The sequence below is a fragment of the Macaca fascicularis genome, chromosome 9 (genome assembly GCF_037993035.2).
Source record: "Macaca fascicularis isolate 582-1 chromosome 9, T2T-MFA8v1.1".
Taxonomy (NCBI): Eukaryota; Metazoa; Chordata; class Mammalia; order Primates; family Cercopithecidae; genus Macaca; species Macaca fascicularis.
In genome coordinates this window covers 125,471,901-125,494,880 of record NC_088383.1, presented here as the reverse complement: position 1 = coordinate 125,494,880, position 22,980 = coordinate 125,471,901, and the positions used below count along the sequence as shown (strand labels likewise).

Genomic DNA, 22,980 nt, shown 5'->3' with positions numbered 1-22,980 from the left:
TCCTTCTCCCCAGTAATCTTCCATCCCTTACTCGCAAAATGGGAGAGTATCCCACTTGCTTCTCTGCTTTCCGCCACAGCACAGATTTATTTATGTACATCCACGGGTCCTTCTGAAGGTTCAGCTGGCAATGAGCCGCCAAGGAGAATCGAGAAACCCTCTGCAGAGTTATCTGTCATCGTTTCTCTCCAACAATATTTATAGCAGAGACCTATAGGCTAAACACTGAGCCTAGTGATAGAAAGCAGAGCAAATGAAAATACAAAATTTCTCCCTTTCGCTGGCTAAGGACAACTTACTTGGAAGAAATTGAAGCAACATAAAGAAAAAAAAAACCACAATGGACATATTTAAATATTGTAATATTGTTATTGCAAGAACAAAAGGTTATCCAAGTGCTTTACAAATGAAATGCTGCCTTGAGGCTAGATACAAATTCACCATAGAGCCTTCAAGACCCACGGAGAGGAGTAATTCTCCTGTGGCAGGGACTTTTGGAGGAAGGGGGCTATACCCCGGGTTGTTGAACTTCAGGTCCCATTGCTAACTGATGAACACACAAGAGATAAGCTCTAAAATCTCTCTTATGCACGCCCTGAACACCAAGGAACACCTTGGAAATACTAGTGCAATCTCATTAGTTTTTATTATTACTAGATAGACACATCAACCCACAAGGTTATAATCTACTATATATCATGCACTATAGTCATAATTTGTCTCAGCAAGATTTAACAACATAACAAATAGTTTTATATAATTTTAGAACAATGATTATTTTATCTGAAAATGTACTTCAAAAACTCAGCAAACCAGAGGCTCACTTTTTTTCCAGTGAGTTTATACACTCACCGTACATGTGCATCACCTCTTCTTATTCAGGAAAATTCCAAAACAGCTCTATTTTGTCACTGACATCCAGATTCCTAGAGGCCACAGGAATTATCTTTTGTCCCAGGGTTCAGTGTGTTTTTAAGGTGCAATTAGATGAACATTCTACACAGAAAAAAACCAAACCTGTACTTGACTCTGAGTAGGACCCTTGCAAATGACTGGGAGTCATTTACAAGGGTTACATTTGGTCTGGATGCCAGGCGGAAGGAGACACTTTTCTTCACTGCTCCTACTAAAGAAATCCATCAAGACTGTATCTGAGGTTGGCATGGTTTCAGATTCTGGGGAATATTAGGTCCCATAATGTCTTGGCTACAGAAGGTAGATCTGAAAGTTTTTAAGGCAAAAAAAAAAAAAAAAAAAAGAAATTTTAACCTGACGCAAGGGAAGAAAAAGACATTGGTAGATCCCCTGATTTAATGAGTTATTCTTATGTTTGAACACTTCTGCAAATAAAGCATTGGTTTCTTAAATTTTCCTTTTCTTTAATTGCAAAATTTCAAAGTCTATAAATTTTTATACTACCTGCACATTTCAAATTATCTATGGGCTTAAACACCATTTATAAAATGTAAAGTACTAAAATGAAAAGGAAAAAGCAATACTTACTTATATCCATATTTCCCAGATGTATTTATCACCATTTCTGCTCCCAACTTATTCTGAGAATCTTCAAACAAATGTTTTTTCCAGATGAACTGAACACTTGTAATGTTTCCAACGTTAACATCTGCATCGATTAATTTCGTGTAAGTCATGCCTGGCTCAAGTTTTCCACTATAAACAAAAATAAGACTCATAAGTTTGCACTGGCTGTTCACAGCACTGAATGAAAGAAAACACATCTGTGCATGCACTATGGAAGAGAAACTTGTATTTGCTAGCATTTGCTTGTAGGAGATTTATTCTTTCCATGTGTATTGATCAGCATCTCAGAATAGCATGGTTCTGAAGTTTGAAAGAAGGGTGAAGTAAATGGAAAGCTTGGCTAGGTGATTTTTAGAGAATACCTAGAGAGGCATTATTGTGATTTCTCCACAGTGAAAGATCTGGTCTTGGCTTTGTAGTATCAGAAACCAGATTATACTGACACCAGGAAATCAAGAAATTCTCAATAGTGGACTAAATTTACACGAGACTTATCTATAAACCAGAAGCCTGTTCACCAATTCACAGTGTGGAAATGCCTCCCTTTGATTAACCAGAAAGCTCCCGTACCCTTTTTCTGGTACCTTGTTTAACCACATAAAAGGAATTGGGTAACCAAATTAGTGATCAAAAGACATTTTGTTGATCACAGCAATAGAGCAGAGAGAGGTGCCATATCTCGAGGCATAAGGTATGTTCCATCCAAGCCAAAGTGAAACCAATGACATGTTTCTTCCCTATCATGCAAAAATTCTCCACTGTGACCCAAATTGGTCGTGGCACCCAAACCAACATCTCTTACCTCCGGAAGAGCTTCCTGACTCCCATTTCCTATGGCTATTGCTAATATTCTCCTTCTGATGAAACAGTCCCTTTTTTGTTGTGTTGGCAACATAAATTAAACTCTAGTTAGTAAATGATTAAGCTACAACCATAACTAAATTTGTCCCCATGTTGCTCCATACTGTATCACCTTTCCTTATTTCTTCATAACTTAAAACCATTCTTCTGTTAATGTATCATTTGTCTACTCAAACTGCAATATTAGCTCTGTGAAAGAAGGAACTGTGTCTGCATCCCCAGCAATTAGAACAGTTCCTGGCACAGTGTAGGCACCTACATATTTGCTGAATGAATTAACGAATGAATATTGCTGTTTCTAGGGTCTGTCTTATTATATTACTAGTGGAATTAATTGATTTAATTACCAGAGGAAACTGTTCTTCCAAATTCTTAAGGGTAATCTTTCTGTTATTCCAAGAACTATCTTCACTCAGTGCCCATACAATGCAGCCCTTTATGTCTTTAGAAGTCCAGTTAGCTAAGATATAACCTATGGTGAAGCTGGACTTTTTTTTTTATTAACACTTAAGGTCAGGGGTACATGTGCAGGTACCTAGGTAAACATGTGTCATGGGGGTCTGTTGTACAGATTACTTCATCACCCACATATTAAGCCTAGTACCCATTAACTATTTTTCCTGATCCTCGCCCTCCTCCCACCCTTCACCCTCTGGTAGGTCCCAGTGTGTGTTGTTTCGTTGTATGTGTCTGTGTGTTCTCATCATTTAGCTCCCACTTATAAGTGAGAATATTCAGTATTTGGTTTCCTGTTCCTGCACTAGTTTGCTAAGGATAATGGCCTCCAGCTCCATCCATGTTCCTGCGAAGGACATGATCTCATTCTTTTTTATGGCTGCATAGTATTCCATGGTATATAGGTACCACATTTTCTTTATCTAGTCTGTCATTGATGGACATGTGGGTTGATTCCACGTCTTTGCTATTATGAATAGTGCTGCATTAACATAGGCATGCATGTGTCTTTACAATAGAACAATTTCTATTCCTTTGGGTATATAATCAGAAACGTGATTGCTGGGTCAAACGATATTTCTGTCTTTAGGTCCTTGAGGCCTTCCACAATGGTTGAACAAATTTACATTCCAACCAGCAGTGTGTAAGTGTTCCTTTTTCTCCAAAACCTCAGTATGTTATTTTTTGACTTTTAATAATAGCCATTCTGACTGATGTGAGATGGTATCTTATTATAATTTTGATTTGCATTTCTTTAATGATCAGTGATGTTGGGCTTTTTTTCATATGCTTGATGGTCATGTGTATGTCTTCTTTTGAAAAGTGTCTGTTGATGTCCTTTGCCCACTTGGTAATGTAGTTGTTTGTTTTTGCCTTGTAAATTTATTTAAGTTCCTTATAGATGTGGGATATTAGACATTTGTCAGATGGATAGGTTGCCAAAGTTTTCTCCCATTCTGTAGGTTGTCTGTTCACTCTGTTGATAGTTTCTTTTGCTGTGCAGAAGCTCTTTAGTTTAATTAGTTTCCGTTTGTTAATTTTTGCTTTCATTGCAATTGCTTTCGCCATCTTCATCATGAAATCTTTGCCTGGGCCTATGTCCTCAGTGGTATTACCTAAGTTGTCTTCCAGAGTTTTTATAGTTCTGGGTTTTACATTTAAGTCTTTAATCTATCTTGAGTTAATTCTTGTAATATATGGTGTAAGCAAGAGGTCCAGTTACAGTACCTTTGGCTTATGGCTAACCAGGTATCCCAGCACCATTTATTGAGTAGGAGATTCTTTCTCCATTGCTTGTTTTTGACAGATTTGTCAAAGATCAGATAACTATAGGTATGTGGCCTTATTTCTGGATTTTCTACTCTATTGAATTGGTCTATGTGTCTGTTTTTGTAGCAGTACGATGGCCCTGTAGTGTAGTTTGAAGTCAGGTAGCATGATGCCTCTAGCTTTGTTCTTTTTGCTTAGGATAGTCTTGGCTATTCGGGCTCTTTTTATTTATTTATTTTTTTTGGTTCCATATCAATTTTAAAATGGTTTTTTTTAGTTCTGTGAATAAACTCAATGGTGCATTGAATCTATAAATTGCTTTGGGCAGTAGATAGCCTATTAGAAATTTAGCAATTTGGCCAGGCGCAGTGGGCTCAGGCCTATAATGCCAGTATTTTGGGAGGCTGAGGTGCTCAGATCACTTGAGGCTAGGAGGTTGAGATCAGCCTGGCAAACATAGTGAACCCTGTCTCTACTAAAAATACAAAAATTAGCCAGGCATGGTGGTGGGCACGCGTAATCCCAGTTACTCAGGAGGCTGAGGCAGGATAATCACTTGAACCCGGGAAGGGGAGGTTGCAATGAGGCAAGATCAGACCACTACACTCCAACCTGGGTGACAGAGCAAGATTCTATCTCAAAAAAAAAAGAAAAGAAAAAGAAATTTAGCAATTTATATAACGGTCTTATTTATTTGTGAGTTGCACAAATAAAAATATATGCTCATATTTGTATAGTATTAAATGAATGGGATTAAAAATATACCTTATATGCTATCAATTTTTTTCCACTTGCTCGATTATCTAGATCTGTCTTTTCATGTTATTGATATTGTCATTTTAATGATATTGATTCTTCCTATCCATAAGCATGGAGAAGCTGGACTTATAAAACTTGTCTGAAGAATAGAACTAGACCAGCATACAAATTTAGCTAGCTGACTTCATTTCAAGATGAGAAATCTGCTGTGAACCTTCAATGCTTACTTTTTCTTAAAAGAGGATTGGGTAACTATGCAACAGCATTACAAACAGCTTCTTCGGCCGTTATCAAAAGAACAGAGATGTGGAAACGCTCTCACAAATCTTAAAAGAGGCAGAAACTGCATATTCATCGCCAGCTGCCCCAGGTTAGGTGCCTCTGTGAAGGGTACAAATCACACAGCTTTTATCCAGCATCCTGTGAGCCTCAAAACCACAGGCACATGATTGTGCTGAACTGCTCTCAGAGGGAGGCTTGATGGAGCCATGAAGAACAGGTAGAAACAAAATAGCAGACAGGAAAAAGTATCTGCAACAAAGGAACAGCATGGGTGAAGTCCTGAAGAAAGGTAAGGGTGAGATCTATTCAGTGCTGGGTAGTGCAAACAGTGTAGCCTCGCTGAACTGAAGGTGGAACAAAGCCAAATGGTGGGAGACATGGCTAGAAGAAGGGTGGGCTGGAGCCTGTGCACCAACCAGGATCCAGATCATCACTCACTGAGCTTATATTTACAGACAGTTGGACCAAGGCAAGATGACGTGCAGAAACTCTGCCAGTGATAAAACTGATGCATCTCTCAACTGACAAAATAACCAAAAAATCTCTGCCGTTCGTGCCTGTGCCCAGTGTTTGAGGATGATGGAAATCACAGAGATAAAACACCTAATCCATTCATCTGTTTGCAAAACAGGTTGCATCTAATTAGTATGTATAATGTTAATTCTGACATAAATTACAGAATAAAATAATGGACATGAACATAATACAAAAATGCTAAGGCTGAGTAAATAAAAGATTAAGCAAATTTCAAGATAAAAGGAGGCTTTAGCAAAAGATACAAAAGGAACATCTGAACTAGATTATTTTTAACCTCTGACTATTCTAACACATGTCCTGTATCTGTGGGTAATGCTTAGACAGCTTATTAGAAATTTAGCAATTTATATAAATGTCTCATGTGTTACTTACACAAAGAAAACTATATGCTTATATTTGTATAATATTAAGTGAATGGGATTAAAAATATACCTTGAATACTGTCAGTTTTTTTCCACTTGCTCTATTATCTAGATCTGTATTTTCATGTTATCATTTCCTAACATTTTCTGTTTCTAGTTGGAACTGTAGAGAAAATACATATTATGATTTCTACTTTATATTTGGAAAACGTGAAGTAAAAAGAAGAATCAAAGATAACATGGTAGCCTGTGGAATTATAGGAAAAGAGAAGACTGAACAGCTTACTGAGCCAGTCTCACTGAGTGTTACTGAGCCCCCAGCACGGTGCAAAGCGTCAGTTTCTCACTGTGCCTACCTGGCAATGGCAACCTCCCCAGTTTTCCCAATTGTCCCGCCTACACGAAGAAAGACAGTCCCTTGAGTGACTTTGCTTCCTCTGAGTTTAACAGACAATCTGTGCCTCCAACCTAGATATAAGGAAACAAGAAAGAAAGGGAGAGAAAGGGTTAAAAACACATGGGAAGTATGACATCCTGGATCCTTTAATGGAAATACAATTTTCAGGGTTGTATTTGAACAGTGCTGCACATATTCATGCAAAAATACAACTTTAGTTTCAGTGAATTTGGTGAAAAACTACATTTAAAAATACACATTATGGGCCACATTTTAATTTTCCAGAAAAAAATAGTTTAATAATATTTTTAAAAGAACATTCTTTATTTTTCCAGGTATTGTTATCACTTTTAAAAAGGGAAGTCCTGTGTCTTCTTTTGTCTATTTCCTTTGTATTGTGTGGCATATATATAGCATGTATACTTTCTATAGCCAAATTTTTATTTGCCGTAGTGTGACAATTAATCCAGAAAAACCTAGGAAACCTATTGGGCAAGAAGACGTGTGCTTTTATAATCATTTAGAGGCAAAGCGAGTCATTCTTCTTCTCCTGCAGGGATATGTGCTAAGAATGCCCAGTACACATAGATACAGATCAATATAGTATCTGTCAGTAGGATCATTCCCTTGTAAATGGTCAAATGTAAATTTTTACATCTAGAGCTAAACAGATCTTTTTATTGAATTCTTAAATTACTGTATGCTTAATAACAAACTAAAACAATGCAATTCTTCTTTGAAAAAGAATTGAAAAGGGAAAGAAACCTACCAGAGAGGAATTTCAATTCCTGAGTTAATCATTGTCAAAGAATTTTCTTTCTCTTCTCAGCCTATTCTACTGGAATCTGGGTCCCCCTGCTATTTTTCTACTGGAATCTGGGTCCCCCTGCTATCTCTCCACTGAAACCACCCTAGCCAAGCTCAGTAAGGGTTGAATTGTTTCTTCACCCAATGAGCCTCTGTGGGGCCCTGTCTCATTTGACCACAATACAAAGGAAATAGACAAAAGAAGACACAGGACTTCCATTCTTAGAAGTCATAAAAATATTTGTAGTGGGCCAGGAGCAGGGGATCACGCCTGTAATCCTAGCACTTTGGGAGGCCGAGACGGGCAGATCACGAGGTCAGGAGATCGAGACCATCCTGGCTAACATGGTGAAACCCCGTCTCTACTAAAAGTACAAAAAATTAGCCACGCGTGGTGGCGTGCACCTGTAGTCCCAGCTACTCAGGAGGCTGAGGCAGGAGAATGGTCTGAACCAGAGAGGCGGAGCTTGCAGTGAACTGAGATCGCACCACTGCACTCCAGCCTGGGCAACAGAGGGAGACTCCGTCTCAAAAAAAAAAAAAACAAAACAATTTGCTGTGGCATATGTCTCCTCTCTTCCTCCTCATCTTTCTTTCTTTGGCTCTATTAACGATAACCTTCACTGGTCTTCCTTCTCTCTGCCCATTCTTCAGTCTCCTTTGCAGGGGCCTCTTTCTCTGCTCTCTTTCCTTCTCATCTGGCACATTCTTCTTGGGTAAGGACATCATCCACTTTCACCACACTGACTACAGGCTGAGTGACTCCCAAATCTCTGTAGAACACATCCATTTCCAGAGGCTGAGATCCCTATCTCTACCTGCCTCATGGGGCACACATACTCTCAAACTCTAAAGGCAGCTCCAAAGTCACATGTGAGAAACTAGCCCATCATCTTGCTCCACACTAGCCTTTCTTCCTGTGTCGTCAAGCTCAGAGAATGACACCTCATCCACAGCCAGAACTGTCCTTGACGCCTTACTTTTCTGCATTTTTAAATCCATTCACCTAGATCCATTTTGCTTCTACCTTCTATCTTTGCAACCTCTCTACTTTTTTTTTTTCTCCCTGAATTGTGGCAATAATTATCTTTTTTTTTTTTTTTTTTTTTTTTTGAGACGGAGTCTCGCTTTGTCGCCCAGGCTGGAGTGCAGTGGCCGGATCTCAGCTCACTGCAAGCTCCGCCTCCCGGGTTTACGCCATTCTCCTGCCTCAGCCTCCCGAGTAGCTGGGACTACAGGCGCCCACCACCTCGCCCGGCTAGTTTTTTGTATTTTTTAGTAGAGACGGGGTTTCACCATATTAGCCAGGATGGTCTCGATCTCCTGACCTCGTGATCCGCCCGTCTCGGCCTCCCAAAGTGCTGGGATTACAGGCTTGAGCCACCGCGCCCGGCCGGCAATAATTATCTAACAGGCACCCTGCTTCCATCTTGTGGCCTTCTAATCCATGCAGAAACTAAAGTGATTTTTCTAAAAATAAAAATAATCTGGTAATTCTTAATACCCTTCAATGGCTTTCCATTCACCCACAGACAAAGCCCAACCTCTCCACTTGGGACACAAGGCCCATCCCTCATTATCTGTACCAATTTGTCTCTCCCACTTCATCTCCTATCACTGTCCTCCCGGTCTCTACAATCCTGGCAGGGGCTTCTTTCAGTTTCTGCTCTCTCTGACTTCCAGGCATTTACAGATGTGGTCCCTTCTGCCTAGAATACTCCTACTTTCCTTCTCCCTCTTACTCATCCTACAGGAGTCAGCTTAGAAAGGCTCCCTGACCTTTATGCTCTGCACATATCTTGAATGTTTCCTAAGAGAAAGTTTATTACTCAGGATTGGAACTGAGATTTTACTTGCTGTCTTTCCCATTAGCCTAAACTCAGTTAAAGACCTCACTGTGTTGTTCTTCACTGAATTCCCAGTCTGGCCCAATGCCCAATTATTTAGTAGACACTCAGTAAAAACTGTTGAATTTTTAAAGATAAGTACCTTAAAGCATTACAATAAAACTTAGCTATAATACTTACGGGCAAATGGGGAAAGAGACCCTGTGTTTAAAAAATAATATAATCCATTAGTCTTCATATTTTTGAGGTGAAATCTATCAGCAAAATGACCCATTGTTGGGCAACCTTCTTTGGGACAAAAGAAGCAATTTCCCTGATGACAGAAAATGAAAGGTGATTACTTACATAATTAGAAATGTTGCCCTTCAATAAAACGCGTGATATATTATTAAATAATAATACATCTCAAGTATCTAAATAGATACGCATTTTAAAAGTGCCTAACAGGCCACCATGTCTGTTTTCAAAAATAAAACAAAAGCAACTGAGGGAAAAAGAGAAACTCCCTGTTAGAAAAATGGGTAGATGATATGAATAGACAATCCACAGAAGAGGAAACTCAAATAGTCAATAAGTATATAAAAAAGATACTCAATCTTACTAGTTGTCAGGAATGTGTTAATTAAAACAAGGTATAATTTCATATTCAACAGATTTGCAAACATTAAAGCAATTGGCAACACTGAATACGTGTAATAGGGGAATTCTCCTTCGCTTTTGCTGGAAAGCTGTATTATTCTTCACTGCATTCCCAGTCTGGAATATAATTTTTAAAACGTCAAAAACATAATCAGATCAAATTTTTAAATTTTTAAAAGTTTGCTGTGCACACAAAAGAACAGTCCTTGAGCTGGGAGACTTCAAACTGAAAATGGTAAGAAGCCCCCGCTTACAGCAGTCACAGGATAGTTTATAAAGACGGAAGTATTTTGACCTTTTTATGTGATTGGCTATTCTACATTAACATTCTTCTCTAGGGCAAGTAGAGATATTTATGTTGATTTGTCTATAGCTGATTGGTTTAATTTCCCTGAATCATGCTGACAAGCTGGTAAAGCTCACGTTTTTTTGTTTCATTTATGATTAAAGCTGGTGTTTCTGGGAAATCAGCATGACTTGGTTTTGGCTATGTGGTTCTGGGTGGCCTTGGGTTATATCTAAATTGTGGCCTTCATTTGTATTTTTCTTTAGCAATCAACAGACATTTTAAACAGTGATTTGGTAATGTCTAATAAGGAAGGAAATATATGTATGCTTTGATAATTTCACTTCTGTTGTATGCCATGAAGGAATTCCACTCAAGCACATAAGGAGACATACAAAGATGGCAGAGTTGGTAGACATTGTTTTTAACAGCAAAAACTGGAAACAATCAAAACTCACATTAGTAGGGGAACGAATCAATAAATTACGACTGATTCCTATAAAATAAATACATCAGGTCTATGTACATCAATATAGATTTCAAATTTTATATTTATGATATTTAATGAAAACAGCAAATCCAGAAATGTACTTCTAACATGATAGCATTTATTTGATATATATCAAATTCAACTCTGCCTTAGGGAAAGGAATGATGGGAATATAAGGTCCTTGGCTTCTTTAATTTTATTGGTATATTTTAAAAATCTAAAGGAAAAGGAATGGAATGTGAACATTTAAAAAACATGGGTAGCAGCTGGGCGCGGTGGCTCATGCCTGTAATCCCAGCACTTTGGGAGGCTGAGGCTAGTGGATCACGAGGTCAGGAGATTGAGACCACAGTGAAACCCCGTCTCTACTAAAAAATACCAAAAAAAAAAAAAAAACTTAGCCGGGCGTGGTGGTGCGTGCCTGTAGTCCCAGCTACTCAGGAGGCTGAGGCAGAAGAATGGTGTGAACCCAGGAGGCGGAGCTTGCAGTGAGCCAGATCATGCCACTGTACTCCATCCTGGGTGAAAGAGCGAGACTCCGTCTCAAAAAACAAACAAACAAACAAACAAAAAAAAAAAACCATGGGTAGCAGTGATTGAATATTTGCTATTTTAGGCTTTGAACTTTTAATTTAATAAACCATGGACATTTAGGCTAGGATTACAGTAACATCCTATTTATTTATTTACTTACTTTTTGAGATGGGGTCTCAATTTGTCACCTAGGCTGGAATGCAGTTGTTATTCAGAGGCATGATCATAGCGCACTGTAGCCTTGAATGTCTGGGCTTAAGAGATCTCCTGCCTTAGCCTCCCAAGTAGCTGAGACTACAGGTGCATGCCACTGCTGGCTCTGACTTACTTTGATTGTATGACTGTTTGGGTACAGTACAATAAAATATGTTGAGGAAATTGATTCATTCTAACAGTTTGTAACCACATGTAGCATCCATGTGGCATGAGCTAGCTTCTAAGTGTTCTCCAATTTGGCAGATTAACTCTTATCTCCAAATATACAATGACTCCAAGGGCCTGCTTCCACTAGAAGTAAATGCTAGGATCCCTTGGGTGCTCAGAGCAGCAGCCACAGCAGGAAGAAGAGAGGGGAGAAGGAGGATACGTGGGAAATGCTAATGTTTGGCTGTCAAGCTTTCTGAGAATGGCAGGAAACTGAGAGCATGGCCTAAACTCATCCATCTGCCAAGTTCTGCAGCAAGAGGGAAATGCGTCATCATGTCACAACACAGCGCTTATTTGCAAAGTACTATTATTTACCATAAACTTCGGCTGAACACCCACATTTTCTACCGTGATAAAACAGGGGATTAGGTCTCTAAAGCACAAGAATGAAGATCTTTTCCATTTCCCACTATAAAATAGATTTTCTTTCTTTTACTCAAGTAAAATCAGATTTGGTAGTTTGTCACATATTGATCTGTGTGAAACTCCTCTGAGCTATCTATGCCTTAGTTCTGCTCTGTATAAATAATTACATTTTAATAAAATAATATTCATATTCCAAGTAAATAGTAATATGTTTGGTTGTAGCTATTGATTAGTTCAGCCTTCTTAAGGCATCTTTGAAGATGACATTTAAAATATATATGCAGAAATATTTTTGCCCTAGACTTATGCCTGTTACACAGTAGCACCTAATTACTGCACAACAAATGGCCAAAAAAGCAAAATTGTATATAATCTTCAAAAGAGCTGAAACAACCATAATATAAACAGTTGGTTGAGTTATTTCAACCCTCCAGCAATCCCAGCTACTGTTCAGTACTCAGCACAGAAACAATCCATTATTTCTCAAAATGGCAGGTGTATTTTTTTTGCTACCTACTCAAAACCCTAATGTTTAGCTGGACGATTGTGTTTCAAAAAATTACTTTATAATTAAATTCCAAGTAAGATGATTTACTTACTGTTTTAAAAGATGTGTAGGATCTACAAGGATAAGCAATAAATGCATCAGGATTAAGAATGCTTTCAGCATAAAATTGATGACTTCGGGCATGGTTACAGTCAAAGAAGGAAGCCATTTCTGTGAAAACAATTCCCAATTAACTGATAGCAATTAACTGATAACTGGTAGCATAAACCATTTCTTAGAGTAACTGTAAGTGGCAGTCTCTTGAGTTGCGAGGGCCAGACCTTTTGTCTAGGCTTGGATATTGTACAACATTTATCAAAGTTACATATAATTTTATTTGTACCAAAGAATTATGTGACTCAAAAGGGACATTCAAGAAGTGGAAATAAACACAAGCAAATGTGGATGACTTTGTGCTTTGACACTAATATACTGAGTCACTTCCTAGTGACAGTGGCAGGAGGCAGGAGGCAGGCAATTTCCTAGGCAGATAGGAGGGTGTACCAGTGAAACCCACCCTTCAAGCCAAAAACAATGTGAAGCCTGAAAACCAAGCTGCCAGTTCTGGGTAAAGTCCCTGACCAGAGTGAGAACTTCTATTCCTGTTTGCCTGGTCTTTCCTGAACAACGTTTTTGGTTCTTCCTCAACAAGGATTTTTAACCAGTTAAATGTTGCTTTTTCCAAGGCTACCTACAGCCCACACCTCCCTCATTCTGAGTCTATAAAAAACCCAGACTAAGCCACACTTTGGGGACTACCTGCCTTTGGGTGGAAACTACCTGCCTTCAGGTAGGGGCTACCCACTTTGGGTTCCCCTCTCAGCCAAGAGCTGTTTTGTCACTGGATAAAACTGTTCTCTGCCTTGCTCACTCTTCATTTGTCTGTGTAACCTCATTCTTCCTGGATGTGGGACAAGAACCTGAGACCTACCAAATGGCAGGTGCCAAAGGAGCTGCTGAAACACTGTAGCCCTCCCACCCCACGCATCAGGAAGCAGTGGTGGGGCTGGGACAGCCCAAGAGCTGTGGGCTGGAGTATGGCAATGGGATCAAACAATCTGGGACACATCCCTGTTTGCTGAACTATGCAGAGGGTGGGAACAAATGAGCTGTAACACAAATGAGCCGTAATGTTTCCTGGGGGCTCAGACCTGAAGGCTCCCTAAGCCTTGGTAACATGCTGTATGTAACATCCCCTTTGGGGCTCCGTGGTTCCTGGCATCTCTGAGTTTTTTGGGCACCACCACATTTCCCTCATTCAGAAGTTGGCGTCCAAGGTGGAAGCTGCTTGCAGTATGCCTGGTCCAGTCACAGCCTCACGTGGAACCAGTGCCGTTACTGGCCTAAAGTCACCCACCCTACCACAGCAGCGGGCATGCCTGGCTCACCCTTGGCAGGTGTGAGATCCAGGTCAGCAGAGTGAGCTGAGCACAGGCTGCCAGGCCAAGTGGGTGAGACAAGTCCAGTGGTGAGCCCTGCAGGTGAAAGTGAAACTCAAGCAGAGGCACTGCAGGCTGTGGAGGTCTCTGGCTGGTGAAGCAGTATGGAAAAAATCCTGTATCACTAGGATCTCTGACACAGTATCCCTGTGCATATAGTATCTCCACTGTAGACCAATTAAGAGTCTGCCTCTCTGTTCTGCAAGAATAACTGAACTCCCTCCTATTCAACCACAAAATATTCAGCACTGTTAACCAGTGCTGAGTTAAAGATGTAACAGGTAGGGGGTTTTATAAAGAATGCCAAAGATGAATTAGTTTTGCCATTATCAAGCATGATATTATTGCCATCAATAGCTAAGATCTAAATACATCTGCATATTCTAAAATTTTCATAACATTGTAGTCATTTCTTCTTTCTTTTCTTTCTTTCTTCTTCTTTTTTATTTTAGAGATGAGGCCTCACTATCTTGTTGGGCCCAGGCTGGTCTTGAACTCCTGGCCTCAAGTCTCAAGCGATCCTCCTGGCTCAGCCTCTTAAAGTGCTGGGATTACAGGTGTAAGCCACTGTGCCCAGCCATTTATGCTTTCTTTTATTTTACGTAACAATATTTTTACTGAATGGCATGGACTATTCTTTCAATGACCTACACAGCTTAGCCAATCTTTGGGAAACTAGATTTTGATTTTAGCATATGCAGTATAATTATTATGTAATAATTGCTTCCAACAAATGACTCCTTCCTAGGTCCTCACCCATTTGCAGTATTATGTAACCATTCCTTCTCTCAATATGGAGGCCATGTTTTCATACCCCTGCCCCATTACAGGCTGATCTTGTGACTTGCTTTGCCCAGTAGCTAAGAACCAAGATCAGTTCTGTGGAGAAACTCACACTGGTTAAGTTCTAAGGCTTTAAAAGACCTTCCAGCAGCCACTCTTACTGTCTTGGAACCCAGTTGCAATATTATGAAATCCAGGCTACCTGGCTGGGGAGAGAGGTCCTGAAGGATGACAGACCACCTAACAGAGGAGAACAAGTCCCAGGGTTCCCGACATGGAGGGTGATCTCAGACCTCCTCATCCAGCTTAGCTCAGCTCAGCCCCCAACTGGATGCAGTCACCTGAGTTACTCCAGCCAACACCACACAAAGCAGAGTCTCAGCAGAACTCTGCCGGAATTCTGACCCTCAGAAAGCTGGCAATAACATAATTTTTCTTGTAATTGTTCACTGTGGTTTGTTACACAATAGAGAACTGAGACAGCATAGTTTCAGAAATAATGTAATATCGTCAGCACAAATTAATAATTGGCATCATCCATTTTTATTAAACAAAGACTTCTTTTATATTAGGTCTCTGTATATCTATAGATTTATATTCACAATTAATTGTGATTTAGACAAGACGGTTCGTTAGAATATAGCAAACTATTAATTTTAAAAGTAATGGTTTCTTAGTAATAAATTTAAGTAAAATAGAACACCTTGAAGTCTTAAAACTCATCCAAAGGTTTAACGTGAATGATAAATGTTCTTTTAATCCAATAAAGTTATAGGAAATCTTAAAATGTCTCAAAATGATAGCTTATGATAAATGTATATTTTAGTTGAATTAATCTTTTATAGAATTTCATATGATCTATGTATAACAATTAATTATGTAATGAAGTCTTCAGATCTATATTTTGTCCTAATAGAAAGGATTCATAGTCATAATATAGAAAATAATGAGGAAAATCAATTTTATAATATGCCTTTTTTGTATGAATTTTGCTTATCTGAACTAGGTGAAATTGGCTTTATTTCTTATTTGTTGCCCCTGTAGATTAGACAGTTGTGTGGGTTTTTAAAATGTAGTCATTACAAATATATACTTCTGATCACATTTACTCTTTCAGAGCAAATATTATTTCTAGTGAAGTAGATACCTAAGTTACACTCAATACTATGATCTGTGTATCTTTCCTGCACAACAGCCAAATGAAAAAAGCAAGTAATTTCAAGCCCTTGATATCTTGACTACATGGAATTGGGCTGTGAGATATTTAGAATCATCCAGGTATCCATTATCATATCATCATACATATATATTATTATGTATTATTGCATATTATGGATAGTATATTTCATTATTTATATGATGAAATGTAGAGACAGGGAAGAATAAATTTCCCAAATAATAACCTTTTGGTGCCTTATAACTTAATGCCATATAGATATTACAATTATTATTATTGGAAACTACTATAAAAAGTTAAATACTACTTGTTTAATTTGTGATTACAGCATCCAGAGTGATTATTTTATAAGTAACTAAATCCACGTCTCTTCTCTGCTCAAAACCCACTCATGGCTCCTATCTCATTTGAGTGAAAGCTGAAGTCTTTTCTACCATCCACAAACTCCTGTGTTACTGCCCTCTGCCTGGTTCCCTCTCTAACCTTATGCCCTGCTTCTCTCCTTTTACCTAGTTTCAGCCACAACAGGCTCCTCACTGTCATGAACTTGCCAGGCTGATTCCTGTTTTCAGCCCTTACACTTGCTTCCCCTTGTTGGCCTGGAATGCCTCTTCCCCCGGTGTCTATGAGGCTTACTCCTTTAGGTCATCTCTTCAGTAAGGACTCCCTTACCATCCTATCAACAATTTTCTTCCTCTACTTTACCTTCTCTGTCATCAACACATCATATTCCTTTTCCATGCTTTATTTTGTCTCCGTAGCTCTTATACTATCTATTGGTTTCCTAACAAGTTAGAAAATTAACTCCATCAGGGAGAGACCTTTGTCTTTTGTATTCATTTCCATATTTGCTGTTCCTAGAATAATGCCTAGCACATAGTAAACACTCAATTTGCTGAGTGAATAACACACCTTCCTTGTTTATATTGAGTGACTGTAATATGCTAGACATTGATAAGGCACCAGGGATACAAAGTTAACTAAGACACAGTACCCGATCTTGCGGTTCTTACAACTGGTGGGAGAGCTTCTTATATGCAACTGTGTTTTGGGAGAAAATACATTTTATATGTATATTATACATAAAAGTATGTGGATCCTGTCTAAGGAGAGAGCTCAGTGAATATATATCAGCAGCATTCATAGTTTAGAAACTATTTACCTTTTTTGTAAGTATTGAAATTAAATTTCAGTAAAGGTGTAATTAAGTCTTCACATCCTGGCATGTGCTTCCCTCCATTTGGGTAAAAGTCAAGATGACCACAAGCATCAATGGTTCCAACACCTGAAATAAATAAAAACGGGGTAAATGCCTCTACAAATCTCCTCTACACTTCAATGAAGTTTCTGATTCTGTTAAAAACCTACCAAGTTCAAAGAGGATGCGAGCTGCATTTGTATGAATAACATCAACAAAGTTGGCATCTGAGGGGTCTAGCCTGACTTCCTTTGGAGTGTTGTGGAAAAATGGCCCAGCTGGGTCCAACCCTAGAGAAAGCACAACCAAGACATGTTGGGTGGAAGTGCACATTAATATTGTTGTCACTTTGGAAACATGTGCCCTTTCCTACATTATTTCTATCAATCAAAGATCACTCAGCAAAACGTACAGATACATAATCTAAATCTATAAATGTAGGGTCTCTATATATTGCAATGTCAAGTTTCTACAGATAAGTAATGCTATGTTGAGACAATGCCAAAACAGCTAATAAACTAAAAAAAAAAAAAATCACAGTGGCTATTCTAGGGTCTGTATATGTAGTACCATATATACAATAAGGTTATGAATTACAAACGTTCCTGAAAAGCAACATCTGTAGGCAAAAAATTAAATTAAATTTAAAAAAACACTCTTCAATATGTAAAGATGAATCTACAAAGCAACACAATTAAAACAGCAGAATCTTTGTCCTGAACTATGGCTCACTTTGTTCTACTTTTCATTAATAGTAATACAAATGAAAAACCGTAAGCCCAGGGAAGTGAAGTGACTGGACAAGATTATCATATGTTAGAGGCAAACTGGACTAAGAGGCCAGGTGTCCAGACTCTCATCCCATTGTGTCATGTTCAAATGTTTCATAAAATAAGGACAAGATAGCTGGATGTCTTTAAAACATTATGATCTTTCACATATATAATCATTTCTGTATTTGACAATTATTTGTCAAGAAACTGGTATGTGCCAGGAACTAAGTTCAGCATTCAGATATGAGGAATAAGACCTTGCTTTGTCCTCAAGGGATTTTCCATTTGGTGGGAAAGGCACCCCAATCAGTGTCCTCTGTGCAGAGGCAGTGGTGATCATAAGTGTTATCCAAGCACAGAGAAGCCGCATATAACCCAGTCTTGGGAAACTAGGACGTGCTTCTGCAAGAGATAAGAAACACGGCCTGGTATGGTGGCTCATACCTGTAATCCCAGCACCTTTGGAGGCCAAGGCGGGTGGATCACGAGGTCAGGAGTTCGACACCAGCCTGGCCAAGATGGTGAAACTCCATCTCTACTAAAAGTACAAAAATTAGCTAGGCACAGTGGTGGAACACACCTATAACCCTAGCTACTTGGGAGGCTGAGGCAGAAGAATCGCTTGAATCCGGGAGGTGGAGGTTGCAGTGAGCCGAGATTGTGCCACTGCACTCTAGCCTGGGTGACAGAGCAAGACTCCGTCTCAAAAAAAAAAAAAAAAAAGAAAAAGAAAAAAGAAAAAGAAACGCTAGTAGAGATCTGAGGGACCAGAAGAATTGGCCAGGGCAAAGGTAAGGTGGCCAGCAACTCAGGGGAGGACAGAGAAGTACATGGCCTCCAGATGAAAGAGCAGCACATTTGGGAAACTGTAACTAGTTTGCTAAGGCTGGTGTGTACATTTCTAGGATTTGTTGGAAGATGAAGGCAGTATTGCTAGCAGGAGCCAGATGTCAGCTGAGCCATGTCAAGGAGCTTGGACATGACGTGGTCATCAACGGGAAGCTGTTGCAAGCTTGCAAGCAGGGGAGATCTATGATCAGAGTTACATTTTAGCAAAATCCCTTTGCTGTGATATAGTGGTTGGATCCCGGAGTGGGGAGGATGTAGAGCAGCACTGGCGTTGACCCCTCTGGGAATGTGGCATGAGCAAAGAAGGAATGTCTGTGTCACAGCTCTGGGGTATGTGCTCAGCACACTTAGCTTGTCATAGGATTTGTGTGTGTGTGTGTGTGTGTTTTTAATTTTTATCTTTCTGACTAATATAATCACTAAAAGAGCAATTATAGAAAAAGAGGAGGAGAGAAGAGGGGGTCTAGACTGGAACCTTGAAGAGCATCAACATATAGGCAAAGGCAAACGAAAAGAAACTCATGAAGTAGCCTGGAGAGAGGGAGTCAAAAAACAAAGACAACCAAGAAGAGCGGAATCACAGAAGCTAAGATGAGGGAGCACTTCAGCAAGGTGGGAGGGGCCCACTGGGACACATTCTGCAGAGGGGTCAAGTAAAACACAGAGTCAAAAGGTCTGGTAGAGTTCCACAAAAAGCCACTAGTGATCTGGTAACAGTGGTTTTGGGGAAAGAAGCTAGGTAGCAGTGGGTCAAGGAGAGAATGAACTAAGGAAATGCAATCACTCCACTTTCAACTTTTGTGGAGCTTGGGTCTAGAGGAATGCAACAGGCTAGGGCATCATTTAGAGGGAAATGGGAGGCCAGGAAGGAAGAGGTGAGTTTCAGTACAGCGCTTCTGTTGACAAGATGTGAGAAAAAGTAAACAAATGACTTAAGTCCACAAAGGCGGTGGAACTCAGAGCACAGGTGGAAAGATAATTAGACAAAGAGATCAATGAAGTAAAGCAACATGCATATGAATGAACCATTCGCGCTTAACAAAGAAAGAGGAAAAAGTATTTATCTCACAATTAATCTTCAACTCTTGGAAGAATTTTTATTTTACCAGTGTGACTTCACACAACTTTCTAATAAAGTCAGGATTCCTAGAGAGAAACATCCTAAGATAGGTTGGAGGACAAGGCAATCAGATTAAAAAAAAAAAAAAAAAAAAAAAAGACAGTCTTTTCAAGACGTAGGGAAGAGGGAACATTGGATTTGTTGTTCTAGGATATCTCAGGAGAAAAATCTACAGAAGGGAAGAGAACTATTAGGTTCGACCTATTAATTAACCTTAGGGAGAGAGACATGACCTCTTACTATATGAGTGAGAACTAATCGTTTAAGATCTGAGTGTGTAGTATGTATGTGTATTTGGGTACGTGTGTGTGTCAGCATAATAAGGGTAATTTTTCCTCAAATAAGAAAAGCGTTGATACTGTTTATAAATAAAAATAAATAAAAGCAGAATCAGCTGAGTAACCCCCTAACAATAGTTATAATGAAAACTACTTATCACTTATACATAAATACCAAAGACATAGAAACTTACGTATGTCCTTAATGTGTTTATCATATTAATTTTGTTTTTAACTGGTTTATTATATAGCTAAAATCTGTTTTTGAGGTCTCAGTTCTTCTATTACTCAAGGAACATGATTACCCCAAAACTAGTTTCTCAGAGGAATACAGATTACAACATGCACATGATATTAATTCCTTGGACATTCAGAAAGCCTTTCAAAATCTCTTTTCTATTTACCCAGCAGGATAATTCATCTGATGGGAAAAACTAGAGTTAAACAGTATCTGATTTTTGAAAAAACTTACTAAAAACAAAGTCTCTTTGAATTGATCATAACCCAGTATGAATTGTAAATGCAGGTACGTGTTCTACTTCACTCGGGCCAGGTCATCTCACAGCCCGCATGAGGCTGTGAGGCCCCATGAGTTTCCATCTTCAAAAGAGGAACTCATTTTTTCTTTTTTTCTGGGCTTGAAAATTGACCACAAAGGGTCACATAATGACTTCAGCAAAAAAGTTCAATTTTTATTATTCTAAATAAGAATGGTGGTGGTGGTGGAGGTGAGTGAGGAGGAGTTAGGAGCAGAGAGCTAGGAGAAGAGAGATGACGTATAGCAGGAATAAGCCTGTTATAGCAACAGATTGCAGAGACAAAATACTTGAATCTCAATTTGGACTTCCTAGATATTTTTTTAAAACTCTGTTCTAAATTGAGATTTGAATTTAAAGTGTGCATGTATGTGTGTGCGCGTGTGTGTGTGAGAGAGAGAGCACATGTACACACACATGCACACAGAGCACAGTAGTTTAACAAAAAGAAAATATGCTACTGTGGCCAAGCCTGGAGTCAATGCAGTAAGGGAGGCTTTCCGTTAAAAATAACAGGCTCATCCATAGTTATAAGACCAGGTAATATAATATTTGTGTTTTCAAATACAAAAGAGGCACCCGTCCAAGGGTATGAGAAGCACAGAGAATTAATTCCTGCCTTAGGAGGAAACATTTGAGATGAATCTTGACAAGTGGACAGTGAACGCTCAGGAAGAGGGACAACAGCATGTGCAAAGGCACAGAGCATGAAAAACTGTGATGAGACATGACAAGTTTATGTGACAAGCTAAGAGGCTTTAGGCAAGGAGACATCCTGAGAGGTTCGGAGCAGTGGAGTGGCATGGCCTGCACCTGGAAAGATAAGCCTGGCGGTACTTGTAGAAGACTAGGCTGGGACACCAGCAGGGACCAAGGCCAAAATGCAGGCAAGAGATGAGGGACTGAGCGAGGACAATGACCAGGGGATGGACAGGGAAAAGGCAGACGAAGGAGACGTGGGGCTTGCTTACTGGCTGTTGGTGGGGGATGCAGAGGGAGAGGCCAGCCCCGCCTGTTGGTAAAGGAGCTGATGCTTTGACCTTCATCCACCTCACACAGTTGGTTTGGAAAACAGAATGTGGGGAGGAGACATGATTAATTATTATACCCCCAAACCCAATGCATGCTATATACTTTACTCTGCAACTTATTTTTAGACTTAACAGTATATCCAGGGGTAATATTAGAAACGGTAACAACTGAGTAAGCTGCAGTTCAGGTGTGTCAGGAACGTCCAGGACAATCAGTGGGACTCAAACTCATTCTTTCTTAAAAATAACTTTTAAAAATTGATATATAATAGTTGTCCATACTTTGCGAGTACACGTGGTATTTTGAGACGTGTATATAATGTGTAATGAGCAAATCAGGGTAATTGGGAAATCCATCGCCACAATCATTCATCTTTTCTTTGTGTTGGGAACATTACAGTCCTTCTCTTCTAGCTATTTTGAAACATGTAATAAATTATTGTTAACTATAATTTCTGTATCATATACTAGAATGTACTCCTTCTAGCTATGGATTTTTTGTACCCATTAACCAACTTCTCTTTAGCCTCCCCTCTCTTCTTCCCTTCCCCGCCTCTCATAAGCACCCTTCTACTCTTTACCTCTACGTAAACCTCACACTTTGCATTACCAGTATGAAATCCCAGCGGATGGAATGTGTTATAATTCATTCAACCATTCAGTTGCGGGCGAGGGATCACGTAGTTTCTCTTACTTTGTCACCAAAGACAATGCTGCGATGAACACCCTTGAAGTGAATCTGCACATTTTTGCTTTGAAAACACTTTCCTGTTTTATTTCATCGGAATCACATTTTGTAGTATCTTACATTTTCTTCTGCAGTATTACTTGGTGTTCAGATACTTGATACTGTGTGTAAATAATATTTAAACATACTCAAGGCCCAACTGCAGGGCATGCTTACCAGTTATTCTTCCAAGGCCTGGTATCCTTGACCCAGCTTCCCCAGCCAGGTGTGCTCCCAAGCTGTGGCCAATCAAGTGCACTTTAGAAGGGGAATATCCAAATTTTTTCTGAAAGTATTGTTTAACAGAATAAGTATTTTTAAAACAGCGGTGGAATAGCTTAAATATGCTTTAAAAATAGAAAAAAAAAAGGATGAACATGGTTCTCCCTTTTGCACGTAAGATGGGGACTGGTAAAGTCACAAAGTGACACCTCTGCCTACATCCTTATCCAACTACAGGAGAACAGATGGGCTTGGAAGAATGCCTTCTGTAGGAGCTCTTCTGCCTGTGCTAAGGGGCTGGCCTGTGGTCCTTGGAAACAGGAGAACAGCCCCAGCAACTATATCTGTGGCTTCTAGCTCCATGCTGATCCTTCCTGAGGCCCAATCCTTTCAGCATGCTCACAACATGCATCAAAGGCAGCTCATTCCTACACTGTTAT

The 22,980-nt window shown here is 39.4% G+C and overlaps 1 protein-coding gene across 1 annotated transcript in view; it reads right to left on the bottom strand.

Moving 5' to 3' along the window:
• Positions 1-349: 349 nt before the first annotated feature.
• PNLIPRP3 (pancreatic lipase related protein 3) overlaps positions 350-22,980 on the bottom strand; it is a 50,504-nt gene continuing 27,873 nt past the window's right edge. The window contains exons 5-12 of the mRNA XM_005566529.4: positions 22,496-22,604; positions 17,175-17,294; positions 16,969-17,091; positions 12,460-12,578; positions 9,300-9,432; positions 6,425-6,536; positions 1,504-1,671; positions 350-1,221 (exon numbers count right to left, since the gene is read on the bottom strand). Of these exons, the coding sequence (XP_005566586.3) occupies positions 1,140-1,221; positions 1,504-1,671; positions 6,425-6,536; positions 9,300-9,432; positions 12,460-12,578; positions 16,969-17,091; positions 17,175-17,294; positions 22,496-22,604 (966 nt within the window). The 3' untranslated portion in view covers positions 350-1,139. The remainder of the gene's footprint in view (positions 1,222-1,503; positions 1,672-6,424; positions 6,537-9,299; positions 9,433-12,459; positions 12,579-16,968; positions 17,092-17,174; positions 17,295-22,495; positions 22,605-22,980) is intronic.